The sequence below is a fragment of the Acanthamoeba castellanii genome (assembly GCF_000313135.1).
Source record: "Acanthamoeba castellanii str. Neff unplaced genomic scaffold scf7180000084776, whole genome shotgun sequence".
NCBI lineage: Eukaryota > Discosea > Longamoebia > Acanthamoebidae > Acanthamoeba > Acanthamoeba castellanii.
In genome coordinates, this window is record NW_004457586.1 from 162,805 (window position 1) to 175,568 (window position 12,764).

General features: G+C 59.4%; 8 protein-coding genes across 8 annotated transcripts in view; 3 read left to right on the plus strand and 5 right to left on the minus strand.

Moving 5' to 3' along the window:
• The window catches only part of ACA1_278050 (uncharacterized protein), a gene marked incomplete at both ends in the record, with an annotated part of 1,836 nt that extends 479 nt beyond the window's left edge, over positions 1 to 1,357 (minus strand). The window contains one exon of the mRNA XM_004344567.1: positions 190 to 1,357. Coding sequence (XP_004344617.1) covers positions 190 to 1,357 — 1,168 coding nt within the window. The remainder of the gene's footprint in view (positions 1 to 189) is intronic.
• Positions 1,358 to 1,736: 379 nt separating this feature from the next.
• ACA1_278060 (uncharacterized protein) lies at positions 1,737 to 2,382 on the minus strand (the record flags this gene model as incomplete). The annotated part of the gene is made up of 3 exons (XM_004344568.1): positions 1,737 to 1,927; positions 1,987 to 2,218; positions 2,302 to 2,382. The coding sequence occupies 3 exons, from the start codon at positions 2,380 to 2,382 to the stop codon at positions 1,737 to 1,739; spliced, it is 504 nt and encodes a 167-aa protein (XP_004344618.1).
• Positions 2,383 to 2,774: 392 nt separating this feature from the next.
• ACA1_278070 (IBR domain containing protein) lies at positions 2,775 to 5,426 on the minus strand (the record flags this gene model as incomplete). Its single annotated transcript, XM_004344569.1, is given in 16 exon segments — positions 2,775 to 2,912; positions 2,989 to 3,061; positions 3,143 to 3,177; positions 3,250 to 3,299; positions 3,368 to 3,440; positions 3,520 to 3,602; positions 3,685 to 3,806; positions 3,888 to 4,009; positions 4,021 to 4,194; positions 4,294 to 4,357; positions 4,446 to 4,533; positions 4,627 to 4,695; positions 4,775 to 4,867; positions 4,984 to 5,084; positions 5,167 to 5,233; positions 5,306 to 5,426. 16 exon segments carry the CDS (start codon positions 5,424 to 5,426, stop codon positions 2,775 to 2,777), a joined length of 1,473 nt encoding a protein of 490 aa, XP_004344619.1.
• Positions 5,427 to 5,684: 258 nt separating this feature from the next.
• On the minus strand, positions 5,685 to 6,471 carry ACA1_278080 (hemerythrin hhe cation binding subfamily protein; the record flags this gene model as incomplete). The annotated part of the gene is made up of 5 exons (XM_004344570.1): positions 5,685 to 5,862; positions 5,922 to 6,055; positions 6,136 to 6,219; positions 6,278 to 6,351; positions 6,417 to 6,471. 5 exons carry the CDS (start codon positions 6,469 to 6,471, stop codon positions 5,685 to 5,687), a joined length of 525 nt encoding a protein of 174 aa, XP_004344620.1.
• Positions 6,472 to 7,110: 639 nt separating this feature from the next.
• ACA1_278090 (uncharacterized protein) lies at positions 7,111 to 8,427 on the plus strand (the record flags this gene model as incomplete). The annotated part of the gene is made up of 3 exons (XM_004344571.1): positions 7,111 to 7,150; positions 7,227 to 7,348; positions 7,432 to 8,427. 3 exons carry the CDS (start codon positions 7,111 to 7,113, stop codon positions 8,425 to 8,427), a joined length of 1,158 nt encoding a protein of 385 aa, XP_004344621.1.
• Positions 8,428 to 8,663: 236 nt separating this feature from the next.
• Positions 8,664 to 10,738, plus strand: ACA1_278100 (Fbox domain containing protein; the record flags this gene model as incomplete). Its single annotated transcript, XM_004344572.1, has 9 exons — positions 8,664 to 8,732; positions 8,830 to 8,854; positions 8,923 to 8,962; positions 9,029 to 9,062; positions 9,321 to 9,401; positions 9,837 to 10,040; positions 10,177 to 10,275; positions 10,374 to 10,484; positions 10,580 to 10,738. The coding sequence occupies 9 exons, from the start codon at positions 8,664 to 8,666 to the stop codon at positions 10,736 to 10,738; spliced, it is 822 nt and encodes a 273-aa protein (XP_004344622.1).
• A 158-nt stretch (positions 10,739 to 10,896) lies between these two features.
• Positions 10,897 to 11,771, plus strand: ACA1_278110 (CatecholO-methyltransferase domain containing protein 1, putative; the record flags this gene model as incomplete). The annotated part of the gene is made up of 3 exons (XM_004344573.1): positions 10,897 to 11,115; positions 11,204 to 11,447; positions 11,533 to 11,771. The coding sequence occupies 3 exons, from the start codon at positions 10,897 to 10,899 to the stop codon at positions 11,769 to 11,771; spliced, it is 702 nt and encodes a 233-aa protein (XP_004344623.1).
• A 214-nt stretch (positions 11,772 to 11,985) lies between these two features.
• ACA1_278120 (GatB/YqeY domain containing protein) lies at positions 11,986 to 12,705 on the minus strand (the record flags this gene model as incomplete). Its single annotated transcript, XM_004344574.1, has 2 exons — positions 11,986 to 12,437; positions 12,540 to 12,705. The coding sequence occupies 2 exons, from the start codon at positions 12,703 to 12,705 to the stop codon at positions 11,986 to 11,988; spliced, it is 618 nt and encodes a 205-aa protein (XP_004344624.1).
• Positions 12,706 to 12,764: the final 59 nt, after the last annotated feature.

Consider the following 12,764-nt stretch of genomic DNA (forward strand, 5'->3'; position numbering starts at 1 on the left):
GCGAGCCGTGGGCGGCCGGCGGCTGGAGCCCCTCGGCCGCGGCCGCCGCCTTAGCGCGCGGCTGTGGCGACAAGGGCGCGATGGGCGCCGCCGCCGCCACGAACAGGTCCTGGAGCGTGGTCGGGTGGTGTTTCACCGGATGATGATGGTGGCCGTGGCCGTGGCCGTGGTGGTGGCCGTGGGCAGAACCATGCCCGCTCTGTCCGTGGGGGTGGCCGTGGGCAGAACCGTGATGGGCCAGCGGCGGCGGCATCAGCTTGGCGGCTTTGGAGGCCTCATCGCCGGCGGGGGCCTTCTTCATGGGCGAGCGCGGCGGCGGCGGGCGGTTGATACCGCCGCCCTTGAGCGCGCCGCTCATGGGATTGACCACCTCGGCGATCGTCACGCGGCCCTTCACGCCCGACCCGCCGCCCTCCTTCTTCATCGCCGACGTCGGATGCAGCGCCGTTGCCACCTTGTGCCCTCCTCCTCCACCACCTTCGCCACCGCCCAGTCCGCCGCTGCTCGCGTTGAGTGGCGGCTGTGGCGGCTGCTGCTGGTGGTGCTCGGCGGCGCCCTGTGCGGCGCTTGCCACCGCCGATCGCGCAATCGTCGATCCGCCACCCGCCGCCGCAGCCGCCGCAGTGGTCGTGGCCTCCGACGACGACGTCGAGGCCGACGTGGTGGCGGTGGTGGCGGCCAAGGCCGGGTCCTCGCTCGAGAGGGACAGGGACAGAGACGACGCCGGCGACGAGGCCGCGCTGGTCGTGGTGCTGCTGGTCACGGAGCCCGAGCCCGACACGGCGTCGGGGCCGGGGCCGCCAGCGGGGTGGTGGTGGTTGTTGGATTCGCGGGCGAGGCGCTCGAGGCGCTTGCGCTGTACGAAGGAGTCGATCTCGTTGAGCTCCTGCTTGCGCGCGACGAGGTCCGGGTGGAGCCGCGCCGCCGCGGCACTGCCCGGGGCGTCGTCGTCGGCCTCGTCCTCCTCGTCGTTGAGGAAGCCCTTGTGGAAGGCCTTGTAGACCAGCTTGTGGAGCAGCAGGGAGTGGGCCAGCGCGGTCTCGGCGTCGCTGAGGCGGGCGAGGTCGCCCCGCAGCTCGCGGTCGCGCAGCTCGAGGTCGGCGTTGCGGGCCTCGAGCCGGGCGAGCAGCTGGCGCAGCTTGGCCTCGTCGTCCTCGCGCAGCTCCCAGGCCTCGCGCATCTCCTCCCACGCGCGCTCGAGCTCGGCCTTGGCCCGCTGCGCCTCAGCCTCGGCTTGGGTCCTGGCTCGCCGCAGCGCATCTACATCATCTCCCTCATCCCCATCATCTCTTCCCCCCTCCAGGAGTGGCAGCTGCCGTTCTGGTGGTCGCGTTCGTTCGTCGTCTTCTCTGTTCATCTTCTTCTTCTTCGCTCTTTCGATTGATCGAGGAGGGGAGGGGGGCAGAAGAAAGAGAAACAAGCGCAGATATCTCCACGCGTAGAAGAAGAGGAAGAATCTGTTGAATCCCCCTCGACGACGATCAAACGAGAGATGAGTGGAAGATCTTTTCTTTCTTAGCTCCGCGTGTGTCGTTATTCTTCTGTGGCTCTCTTTGCGTTACCTTCGTAATTTGTGGCGCCAATTTCTTTTTCGCTTTTCATTCTTTCTTTATGTCCGACCAAGAAAGCACACACGTGCAGGGGTGGTGCCCAGTGGTGGGATTAGGTGCGGGGCAGGGCGTCGGGGCCACCATCTCTCACACGTGTGGGGGGAGGGGGGCAAGGAGAGAAGAGATCTAACCGCGACCGAAGAAGCCACCGCCGCGCTTCTTAGCGCCTTTCTTGGGGGCAGCTGCGGCCTTCTTGCTCCCGCCTGTGAAGAACGAGGCCAGGGAGGAGGACGAGGACGCCCCAGCAGAGGTGAGGCCCTCGCTCGAGCTTCTGATCTCGCGACCCTCCGGCGTGAATCGTGCGCCCTGCGTGAGACCTGTCATGATCTCACCGTCAGCACCGGTACCTTGGAAGTGGTGCGTGCGTGGAGTGTACCCTCTCTGACGCCGTCGAGGAGGTGCTCCAGACGGGTGCGCGCGAGGTTGGTGAGATCGATGATCTTGCGCTTCTCCTCCGCACTGCCGGAGATGGGCTTCTCTAACACGCCCGAGAGCGACTCGGTGGTGACCTCCAGCTCCTCCTGCAGCCACTCGAACAGGTTCTTCTCCGGGCTGAGGTCGGGCAGGTAGAACGCCAGCACGTACGTGTGCTTCAGCGTGCGGCGGCACTGCGGGAAGGTGCAGTGAGTACTCGATCACACACGCGCACGCGCACACCACACACACAGGAAGGAGGAAGAGGGATTCGTACTTCAATGAGCTGCTCGGTAGCGTTGAAGATGTAGTCAACGTTGGCACTTCTCTCCGTTTCCGCCCGCGCCCTGAGGTCCATCATCTTCTCCACAGCCTTCTGCCGCAGCTCATTCTCAAATTTCTGCCACACAACCACATGTGGTGTTTTAATGATTAAAAGTAGTCTTGCTATTGGTTATTGTTGTTTAAAAAGGCAAGTGGGGTGCACTAATAAGGGTTACAATGGGAACTGATAAAAATTTCAGTAAAAAAAGTCTCTAAGAATCCCATAATGCGGCGCAACAAAGCCCAACGGCCAGCCAAAGAGGGAACCAGCGGGGCGAGGTGTTTGGGTGACTCCTTGGGGTAAGTTGGCATCCCGCCCCTGTCTAACGGCCAACTTCAAAACGTGGGAGGTCCCAGTTCGACTCTGGGAGGAGTCCCCATTACTTTTTGGGGGGGGGGCATGCAACACGTGCACGACACACGCAATCACACTACGACCGACCGACCTAAAGCTGAAACGAAAGATAGAATGGAAGATTTCGTTACCTGAGAGTCCATGTGGGCCTTGAAACGATGGTAGTAGTGAAGGTAACGCTCCAGCGTCTTTCGAGCAGTGCTCGCGTCCTGTCCAAGTCCAACGTTGATCAACCGAGCACAGTCAGGCGCCAGAGAACGAGGGACGGTGGAGGTATCATCGTACTTCTTCCTGTGCCTCGCCCTCCTTGTAGCGGTTGCAGGCCGTGTGGCCGATCCAGTTCCCCATGCAGATCCAGCTGTTGACAACCAATAAGTTGCACCACACACGCATTAGCGAGCCGCAGGGCAGGTGGTATGTGTGAATAGTGTGGCCGCACCAAAACTCGTGTTTGCAGCTAACGCTCCTGCAAGTCTGGAGCGGTCAGTGAGAAGAGTGAGTGAGAAGGCGAGGAGATGATGCAACGCGCGCTAGAACGGGGAGCACCATGTGATTGCAGCCGCCATTCTTTTCGATGGCTGTGTGGCACTTGGGACCTGCAAGAGTGCACGGTGAGCTGCTGCCAAGACTGCCCACGAGCCCACACGGGGAGGTGAGGTAATACAATCCTTGGTGTTGGCGTTTAGCCAATTAGCCGTCTCGCTGTCATCCTTGCACTTTTGGTCCCACTTCTTCATCTGCACGTACAGACGTCAGCGCACGCTCGAGCGGTCAAAATCGTCCGGTGGGCACATATGACATCGGGTTGAGACGTACGTCATCGCATTTGGCGGGGGCATGCGCTTCGCCGTGGCACACAAAACAGAATCGGTAGCCGCAGTTGCATGGCACCCTCAGCTCTGTGGCAACCAAGGGCATTGTATGGAACAAGTCTTAGTAGTGCTCACATCGTGTGCGAAAATGAGTGTGCGTGGCGTGTACCGGTGCTGAGCTCGCAGAGCACGGCGTTGGTGCATCCGGGCGCAGGGCACCACTGCATGTTGGGGTTCTGATCGACAAAGCCCTTGGTGATGAAGTGGGTGTACTTCTTGTACGCCTCCGGCCTGACAGCATTGATACCCGAGTCTCTCAGTAAACCATAATGATTGAGTAAGCAAGTATCAAAGAGGACGTTGAGAACGTACGAGACGACCCGCTTGACGAGGTTAGAGTCGACGACCTTGCCACACTTGTGCATCATGCAGGGTATGCCGAGAGCCTCGCCCTCCTTGATCTTTACCTCCAGGTAGCCTGTACAATCCGATTTCTGTTAGTGACAGGCCTGAAAGGGCGCCGGGAGCAGGCAGGGCAGGTCATTGTGCCTTGCCAGCAGATGTTGCAGAAGGCGTGGCCGCAACGCGAGATGCTGGCGTCTTCGGCCGTCATCTCGTCGCCGCAGATAAGGCAGTCGCCCTCGATCGGGTCATCTGAATGTTCATCCAACACCACGCCCTACGGCACAGAGGGGGGGGAACAACACTGTGAGCTGGCCTGGCGGTCCCAGCAGCCACCCACAGCAGTTCCCACAACAACGCGCGGAGGATGGCATACCACGGCGGCGGCCACCTTCTCGGGGTCTTCGAAGTAGCGCTCCGTCAGCTTTTCGGCGTCCCACCTACCAAGCGACAGATAACCCGTGCAATGAGCACTCTACATCGAGAGAGAAGTGGGGTGAGCTGGAGCAAACTTGCCGCGGGCCGTACTTGTAATGTTTGAGCAAGGCAGCAGAGTCGGAAAAGCCAAAGCCGGTGAGGGACATGATCTTGCGTATCTCGTTGGCAGCTGCCTCGGCTGCAGAGGACCCAAGACACAACCACCAAAGTCAGGACATGGAATTACATCAGCCAACGTGATGGGGAAAAGGAGGGACGACAAAGCACATACCGAGCTTGCGTTCGTCGAAGCACTTGATCTTGGTGGCCTCCCGTTCGGGTATGCCCAGCGCAGCGCCATCTGGTCGTGCGCACGTATGTCGCTTGAGCCGCCGCACCATCTTATCGATACGATCACGAGACGAAGGGTAAGGGGGTACCGCTAAAATCCAGATCTTCGTAGTCTTCGCCCTCCGTGCCCTCGGTGGACTGCCGCAGCTTCCCTTTGTCCGGCTGGCTGTTTTGTTCGTAATCTGCGCCCGTTTGGAATTAGTGCGCGTCCAGAAGTGAGTGCTGTGCCGTGTCGTGCCGTGCCGAGTCGGCGTGTGCGGTCTATCCGTGACACCTTGTAGGAGGCAGGAGGGTGCACCATCATAGTCGGTGGTGATTTCACACGGATCAAACGCAAGAGGCTCTGGCGGCGGTGCTGCGGCCGCCTTGGGCGTGTTGCCTCTCAGACCTTGTGCCGGCCTGCACGCATCAACGCAACACAGTCAGCACCGGTTCGAAGCAGCCCGCGCCACGACGAGTGCAGAAGGAAGGGGGGAGGTACTTCGGAGGCTCTTCGTAGTGCTGCGGCACGTCGGCCATGTCAGCCAATGAGCCGCTCAATATGAGTTCTGAAGGGGTGCAGAACATGTGAAGATGAGCCAAAATCAGCAAGAAGAGATGAGTTTCCGAGGGAGGGGTACCTAAGGCGGTGTCCACAGATGAGTTGCCACTTACAGCAAGGGCCTGACGCGAGATGGACTCGTCGAAGCCCATGCTGATGAGGGTAGCGAGCATCATGTCGTCCACATAAACGTCCCCCATCTTTCGCTTTCACGCAAGCCGAAGAAGGATCAGAAGGGCGAGATGGATTCTCTAGGGGCACAGCCGGTGAGAATTAAATCAAATTGGCAAAACGCAACTTTGATTCTTTTTCAGCGAATTGTTTCAATCAAATCAAACAATAAATAAATAAATACTGCCTTTTCGCCATTCCAGCAAGGGTGGGCCACGAAGTGTAGTTGTATTGGAGCTGGGCGTGAACTGAGTTCTCAACGTTGGCACAAACTTGGAGTGGGTCTTTCACTTCTTGGGGAAGGACCGACCAAGATCCCGCACGCGGTCCAGGAAGGCGGCCAGCGGACCGGCCATGACGTTGTAGGGCGGGGTAGCTGGCATATGCGGGTGAGGCCTCGTGGGCGATACCGTCTTCATGCTCTCGAGCAGGTTTCCCATCTTGTCCAGATCCTCCTTCGATAGCCTGCGCCGTAGTATAGGTTTCGTTAAGGGCTAGGTTGGGAGACCAAGGCGGAGACGTACTTCTGCTTGAGGATGGGGAAGATCTCGGACTCCTCTTCCTTGATGTGCTGATCGAGGTCTTTGCTCATCTTCTCCACTGCGGGCACGAACTTGGATTCGGTCACTTCCATCTTGTCCAGTGCGTCCAGCTCTTTCTGTGGAAGAAAACTTAGGTGAGCGTGTGCGCAGCGCACTCCAATCGCACACACAGCACTCCAATCGCGCGCTGGCGCACCTTGACTTTGAGGTGCTCTTCGATAGCGCGGTCGGCCATCTTGTCCCCATCGTCATGGAGGTGCCTGAGGGTCGGGTAGAGGATCTGCCATACAGGAAAAGGAGTCAGCAAGCAAATAGTTAGTCGCACTGAGGTCACGCACTTGTTCTTCGACGGCCGCGTGTTGGGAGAGCTCGTAGACAACCTGGTTCATGTTCTCCTTCCTTACTTTGCTGTCTGCTGAGGTGCAACGGTGAGGGTATTAGTAACAACATGTGACAGAGGAGAGGGGGGCGACGCACCGGCACTTGATATGACTGTGCGCAGCATGCCCTGCACCTTCTGGTGGTCCTTCATCAGCACCTCCGTGGCATCAGTGCGAAGGTAATGGGCGGCAGCAAGAGTAGCTCTTCTTCTCATGTCGGGCGAGTGGTATAGACTGGTGTTTTGGGTAAGAGTGTTGGATGTGGAGTGTTGTGTGGAGTGTTGGGTCAAGAAGCAGGGGATGCACCGGGTTGTTCCGATGGTTCCAGGTTCTTGGGAAAGCGGGCTGGAGTTCATGGGGTGGAGAAGTCGGCTGTGGTATCAGACGAAAGTGAATGAACGAAATGCGAAGAGGCACACAATCGGATATAAGGAAACGCAAGTTCCTTTAAAAGGAAGGTGAACACAAAAATGTTGTCTCCACACCCCCTGCATGCGCCCGCCCATTCCATGTTTGCGCGGTTGAGGTAGCCGCCGCACTTCACCTGTGTGTAGTTGTAGTCCCGGGATCAGGCCCAGCCAACACTTTCCTGGCAAAAATGCCCAAACGCCTGGAAATTGGCAGAAATTCTGGCGGTTACCGGTCTGGGTTCGGTTCGCTTGAATTCCAACTGAACGGGTGCGGTGAGGCGGGGCCGCCATGGCGGAAGGGGGTATAAGTACGGCACCAGCTCCTGCTTTTGTAAACAACAACAACAACACGACAAGCAACACTCACGCAACAACAACAACATGCTCAACCGCCGCACCCAACAGACCGATGCTCATGAGAGTACCGCATTTCTCTTGGCCATGAGAATAAGAGAACATTCAACGCTCACACTTTATTCTTCTTCTACTCGGTGCAGTCTGCCGCAGGGCCACGAACATCGTGAAGAAGAAGAACCTGCAGGACAGGGATCTGCCCCTAGCGCACTCGCGCATCCGCGACGAGGTTTGCTACAAGTTCGGCGAAGAGGACCAGCGTGCCGTACGACTCCCACCCTTCAACCCCCCCCAAACCCATCATGGACTCGCAAGTGCTCACCATTGTACCCATTCTTTGTGTCACAGTGCCACATGTTCCTGAAGCACTACGGTGACGATTTGGAGGATATGCTGAGCAGCAGGAAGAGGCTGAGCTCCGACGAGATCTGCGACCGTCTCGACGTGACCGACCTCACGGACTACACGGCCGCGTCGGCCGGCGTGCTGGGCGCCGTGGGCTCCAAGATGAGCGACATGGCCAAGACCGTGTACGAGAAGGGCGAGGACCTGGCCGAGCGGGCCATGGGCAAGACCCGCGACGCCGAGGGGTGGGTCGTGGAGAAGGGCGAGCGCGCCTGGGAGGGCATCAAGGACATGGGCGGCCGAGCCAAGGAGGAGGCCCGCGAGGACATCGACGACATGAGCGACAAGGCCCGTCGCACGGGCCGCCAGGTGCGGGACTCGGCCCAGCGCCGCAGCCGCGACCTCAAGGAAGAAGCCGACGAGCTGTGGGAGGAGGGCAAGGAGAAGATGCGCGACGTCGGCGACCAGGCCCGCATGAAGCGCCGCCAGTCGCAGGAGTGGCTGAGCGAGGAGGGCAAGGACCTGCGCCGCAGCGCGCGCGACCTCAAGGACAACGTCAAGGACAAGGCCGACGCCGCGGGCCGCAAGCTGCGTGAGAGCGGCGAGTACGTGGTCGACGCCGCCAAGGACAAGGCCCAGCGCGCCGGGAAGACTCTCAAGGAGACCGAGGAGGACCTCATGCGCAAGGGCGAGGATCTGGGCTACAAGGCCCGCAGGAAGAGCCGCGACATGGGCGACTCGATGCGCGAGGCCAAGGAGGACGCCAAGGAGTCGCTCGATGAGGCCAGGCGCCTGGGCAAGAAGAAGTCCCGGGAGCTCAAGTACGAAGGCGAGGACATCGCCAACCGCATGAAGCGCGCGGGCGAACGCACCAAGGCCCAGCGCGAGGAGGAGGAGGGCGTCATGGACAAGCTCGGCGACAAGATCAACGAGCTCAAGACCGACGCCGCCGAGTGGTGGCGCGGCACCACCCCCAGCCACAGGAACAAGGACAACTAGACTGACCCACATCTCCCACCCTCACTTTCCTCTCGAGAGGGAGGACCAAAGACTAGGTGTTTGATTCTCCCTCCTCCTCTCTCCCTTCCCTTTCAGCCCCACCACCACTACTCAAATACACCCCTGTACCCCACCTCCCTTGCTTGCTCGCCCCCCTTTGTTTATTGTTATTCATTTCTTTTCTTCATCGGAAGAAGAAAAGGAAAAGAAAGAAAAAGCAGAAGAGCGCAAACAAGATGGAGGCAGGAGAAGAGCAGCCTCTCCTTGTTGACGGGTGTCCTGTGCTCGGTCTGCCCTCTGAAATGGTGCAACCCCCATTTTCTTGGGTTTCCCACAAGACTGCTTACCCCCCACCCACCATTCCAATACTCTGGTCGCTGGTGATGCCCGACGGCTCCACAGGTGGTCACCATCTTCAGCCACATGGGTGCGCCCCCCACCCCTACGCTTTTGTCGCTAGCGGTGGCTGATGGAGATGTTGGTGGCCATTCGCAGAGCACGAGGACCTGCTCTGCGCTGCCCGGGTGTGCCGCCGGTACGTGGCCTTTGCCAAAGCTGTGTGAATCCATTTCAACCCACGCTCACCCTCGTCGAGACGCAGGTGGAAGAAGCTGAGCGAGGAGGGCGCCTTGTGGGTACCCACTTTTTTGTTTTCTCTCTATCGACTCCGCGGGTGGGTGATGGACTCACCGACGTGCGCGAGCTGCAGAAACACCTGCTGAGTGCGAGGTGGCCGACCCCCTTCGCCGCTCGGCCCGGGGTGGTGCCCAATCACGAATGGAAGCGACTGTATCGCTGGTGCGTACACGTGCAGCCTTCCCTCCCGTTTCCCCCATTTGATCATTGGGTGTTGAAACCGCGCTAGTGAGTTGGGGATCGACTCTGCAGCGCAGAAGGAACGTGCGAAGCGGTTGCAGAGGCGTAAGATGTTGAACACTCTCTCCACCGGTCTCACCGACATCACCATCTCCATGGTACTCTCTGCCCCCAAGCCCTTCTCTATCTCTCTCCTCCTCCTCCTCCTCCGCTCCTCCTCTTACATTTTGCGCAATAGGTGGGCGATACGGCGGTGGGCAAATCCAGTTTAGCCAGTACGCGTGTCTGGCTTGGGGTTGGCGTCGCATGGTACATGTCACTCACTCATGTTGTTCCTCCACTACACTGTACAGCGCACTTCGTCTCGGGAAAGTTTTTGATGGAGGTTCGTGTGCTGCTCGCACCAACTATACTGTTGCCTGCCTGCCTGCCTGCCTGCCGGCACACCTATAAAACTCACTTGTTGTGTGGTGGCCACAGCACATTCCGACAAGCGAAGACTGTCACGTGCGCCAATGCATGGTAGGCTCAGGCTCACACAGCCCTCGACCAGGCCTCGAATGATCATCTAACGTTGTCTGCCCTGAATATAGTGGGGAGGACGAAACTTGGTGCTCCGCTTATGCGATACGTCGGGAGCGATGGAGGACAAGGTGCGGGAGGGCGAGTGGCCGTGGGGCTTTGCCAACGTCGACCTCTTCCTGTGCTGCTTCGATGTCACCTCCCTCGCATCGCTGCAGCACGTCAAGACCAAGTGGGCACCGCTCGTGCGGAAGCTCTGCCTCGATGCGCCCATTGTACGCCACCACACACACACACACACACAACGCACACGCACACACCCTCACAAACCGCACACCACCGCCGCATACACTCGACTACCAATAATGCGCTGAACCTGGTGGTGACGCATGCGCGCCTGTGCGTGTTCAGATATTGTGTGGGCTCAAGGGCGAGTACCGATACCTCATCGAGGGGGACCAAGACGATGAACACGCCTTTCGTTCCGATTGGGCCATTCCCGAGGAGGAGGTGAGCTGCCCTGCTTTTCTTCCTTCTCGTCCCCCTTCGGGTGCCTGCTCGGCGGCTGAATTCATATACGCGGCGGTGTGGCGGTTGTGTGACGGCAGTGTGAGAGGGTGAAGGAAGAGATCGGAGCGCAATCGTACATCGACTTTTCGCCCCTGCTGGGCGATGGCCTCACGCTTGGGACCCTATTTTCGTGTCTCTCCATCGTAGTGGTATCTCACCCCCACACGCAACACACAACATGTGGCGTCCCGAGAGCTGTGTGTGCATGTGGTCGAGAGCCTCACTCACTCCCGCGTTCCAGCAGGGCGTAGTGGACTCGGAGGAGGAAGACCAAGAGAGGGCCAACGACGAACCGTCCGAGCCGGAAGACGACAACGAAATCGACATTCTCGCGGACTTGCTCGCGCGCCAGGGCAACCGACGCGCCACCGCCGACTCCGACGAAGAGTACGAGGGGTGGTGAGGGTCCCCCCTTGCCTTTCTTGCGCCTATCCAGCTCCGCCAATGGGACAAGCGCAACTCTCGCCGAGAGTCGACGTAAAAGAAGCTTCTTTGGGACCCAAAAGCAGAGACCACGACAGAACACGGCAAACGCAACCGAACACACAACCACAACACAAGATGTCGAGCACTACCACTGTAGCTACACCCAAATGGCAGAGCGGCCCCGTGGCCATGTCGCCCGAGCTGTACCAGTACCTGCTGCGCGTGGGCGTGAGGGAGCACCCGGCGCTCACCAAGCTTCGCAACCTCACCGAGCAGCACACCTATGCCCGCATGGCCTCCCCGCCTGACGAGGGTGCCCTCATTGCCTTCCTCCTCCGCCTCATCGGTGCCAAGGTACCCCAAATCTCGATTCATTATAAATTATGCTTCATCGCTTGAAAATCAATTCAAAAGCGCAATCTCACCACGACCTGGCTTGCAGCGCACTCTGGAGCTGGGCGTCTTCACGGGCATCTCGGCACTGGCCACAGCGCTGGCCCTGCCGGAGGACGGCAAGGTGGTGGCGCTCGACGTGAGCGAGGAATACACCAACGTGGGCAGGCCCGTTTGGGAGGAGGCCGGTGTGGCCCACAAGATCGATCTCAGGATCAAGCCGGCCGTCGAGACCCTCGACGAGCTTCTCAAGGAGGGCCAGCAGGGCACCTTCGACTTTGCCTTTGTCGATGGTACGTACACCCCCCGCAACGTATCCGGCTGGACCGGTTCCAGTGCGCGTAGCTGACGAGTAGGCTGTGTTATTTCTGTGCGCAGCTGACAAGGTGAACTACCCGCACTACTACGAGCGATTGCTGAAGCTGGTGCGAGCGGGCGGCATCATCGCCATCGACAACGTGCTGTGGGGTGGAAAGGTGATCAAGTCCGAGGTGACCGATGCCGACACCGTGGCCCTGCGCCAGCTCAACGAGACGATCAAGGACGACAACCGCGTCGAGCCTGTAATGCTTGCCATCGCCGATGGTCTCACCCTTCTCCGCGTCCTTCCCCAGTGAGCCTTGGCCACCACACCACACTCCAAGCAATCAATAAACAAACACATGCATACCGCTCTCCATGCGCATGCACGCGCGCACCTGGCTCACTCCCGAACACACACACACGACGCACACGACGCGCGCGCTGAGGGGGGTCGACAGGGTGGTGGGTTGCTGCTTTATCGAGTGCTCTATCAATCCACGATGGAGCTATCCATCTATCTATCTCTCTCTACTTGCCGCCGAGGAGCTTCCGCACGATCTCGCCGACGAGGGAGGGGTCGGACTTGCCCTGGACCTTGGGGCCGAGCGTGGCCATGACGTTCTTCATGTCCTTGATGGTGGTGGCGCCCACGGCCTTGACGGCCTCCTCGGCGAGCTGCTGCACCTCGGCCTCGCTGAGCTGGGCGGGCAGGTAGGTGCGCAGCAGTCGGGCCTCCTCGCGCTCCTTGGCGGCGGTGTCGGCCTGGTTGATCTTGTCGAACTCCTTGGCGCTGTCCTCGCACTGCTTGGCCATCTGCTGCACCACCTTCACGCAGTCGCCAAACTCGAGCTTGGCGTCGACGTTGAGCTTCTCCTTGTTCATGATCTCGCTGCGCAGGCGGCGGATGACGCCCAGCCTGACCTTGTCCTTGGCCATCGTCGCCTCCTTCAAGTCCGCCATCAGCTTGCCCACGAACTCCTCTGCAGCAACAAAAAGACATATTAATAAATAAATAAAATAACCCATTCAATTGACAAAGAAATTGTTATTAATAATGCGAAGCGAATGGGTGGAGGGGGGACCGGCAGTGGTGGTGTAGGAGCGGAGGGGAAAGACTCGAGCATCGGCGCGAGCGGAGGTGGCGAGGACAAATCTGGTGGAACTGCGGAAGAGAAGGCCAGAGGAGTGCGGCACAGCAGAGGCGCGAAGGCCGCCAGCGGAAACGGTAACGAATGTCGCTCTTCTCATCCTCCTCACGTGATCTGCCAATATCAATGCGAAATCTCTTCCACAGAGGGAAATATTAT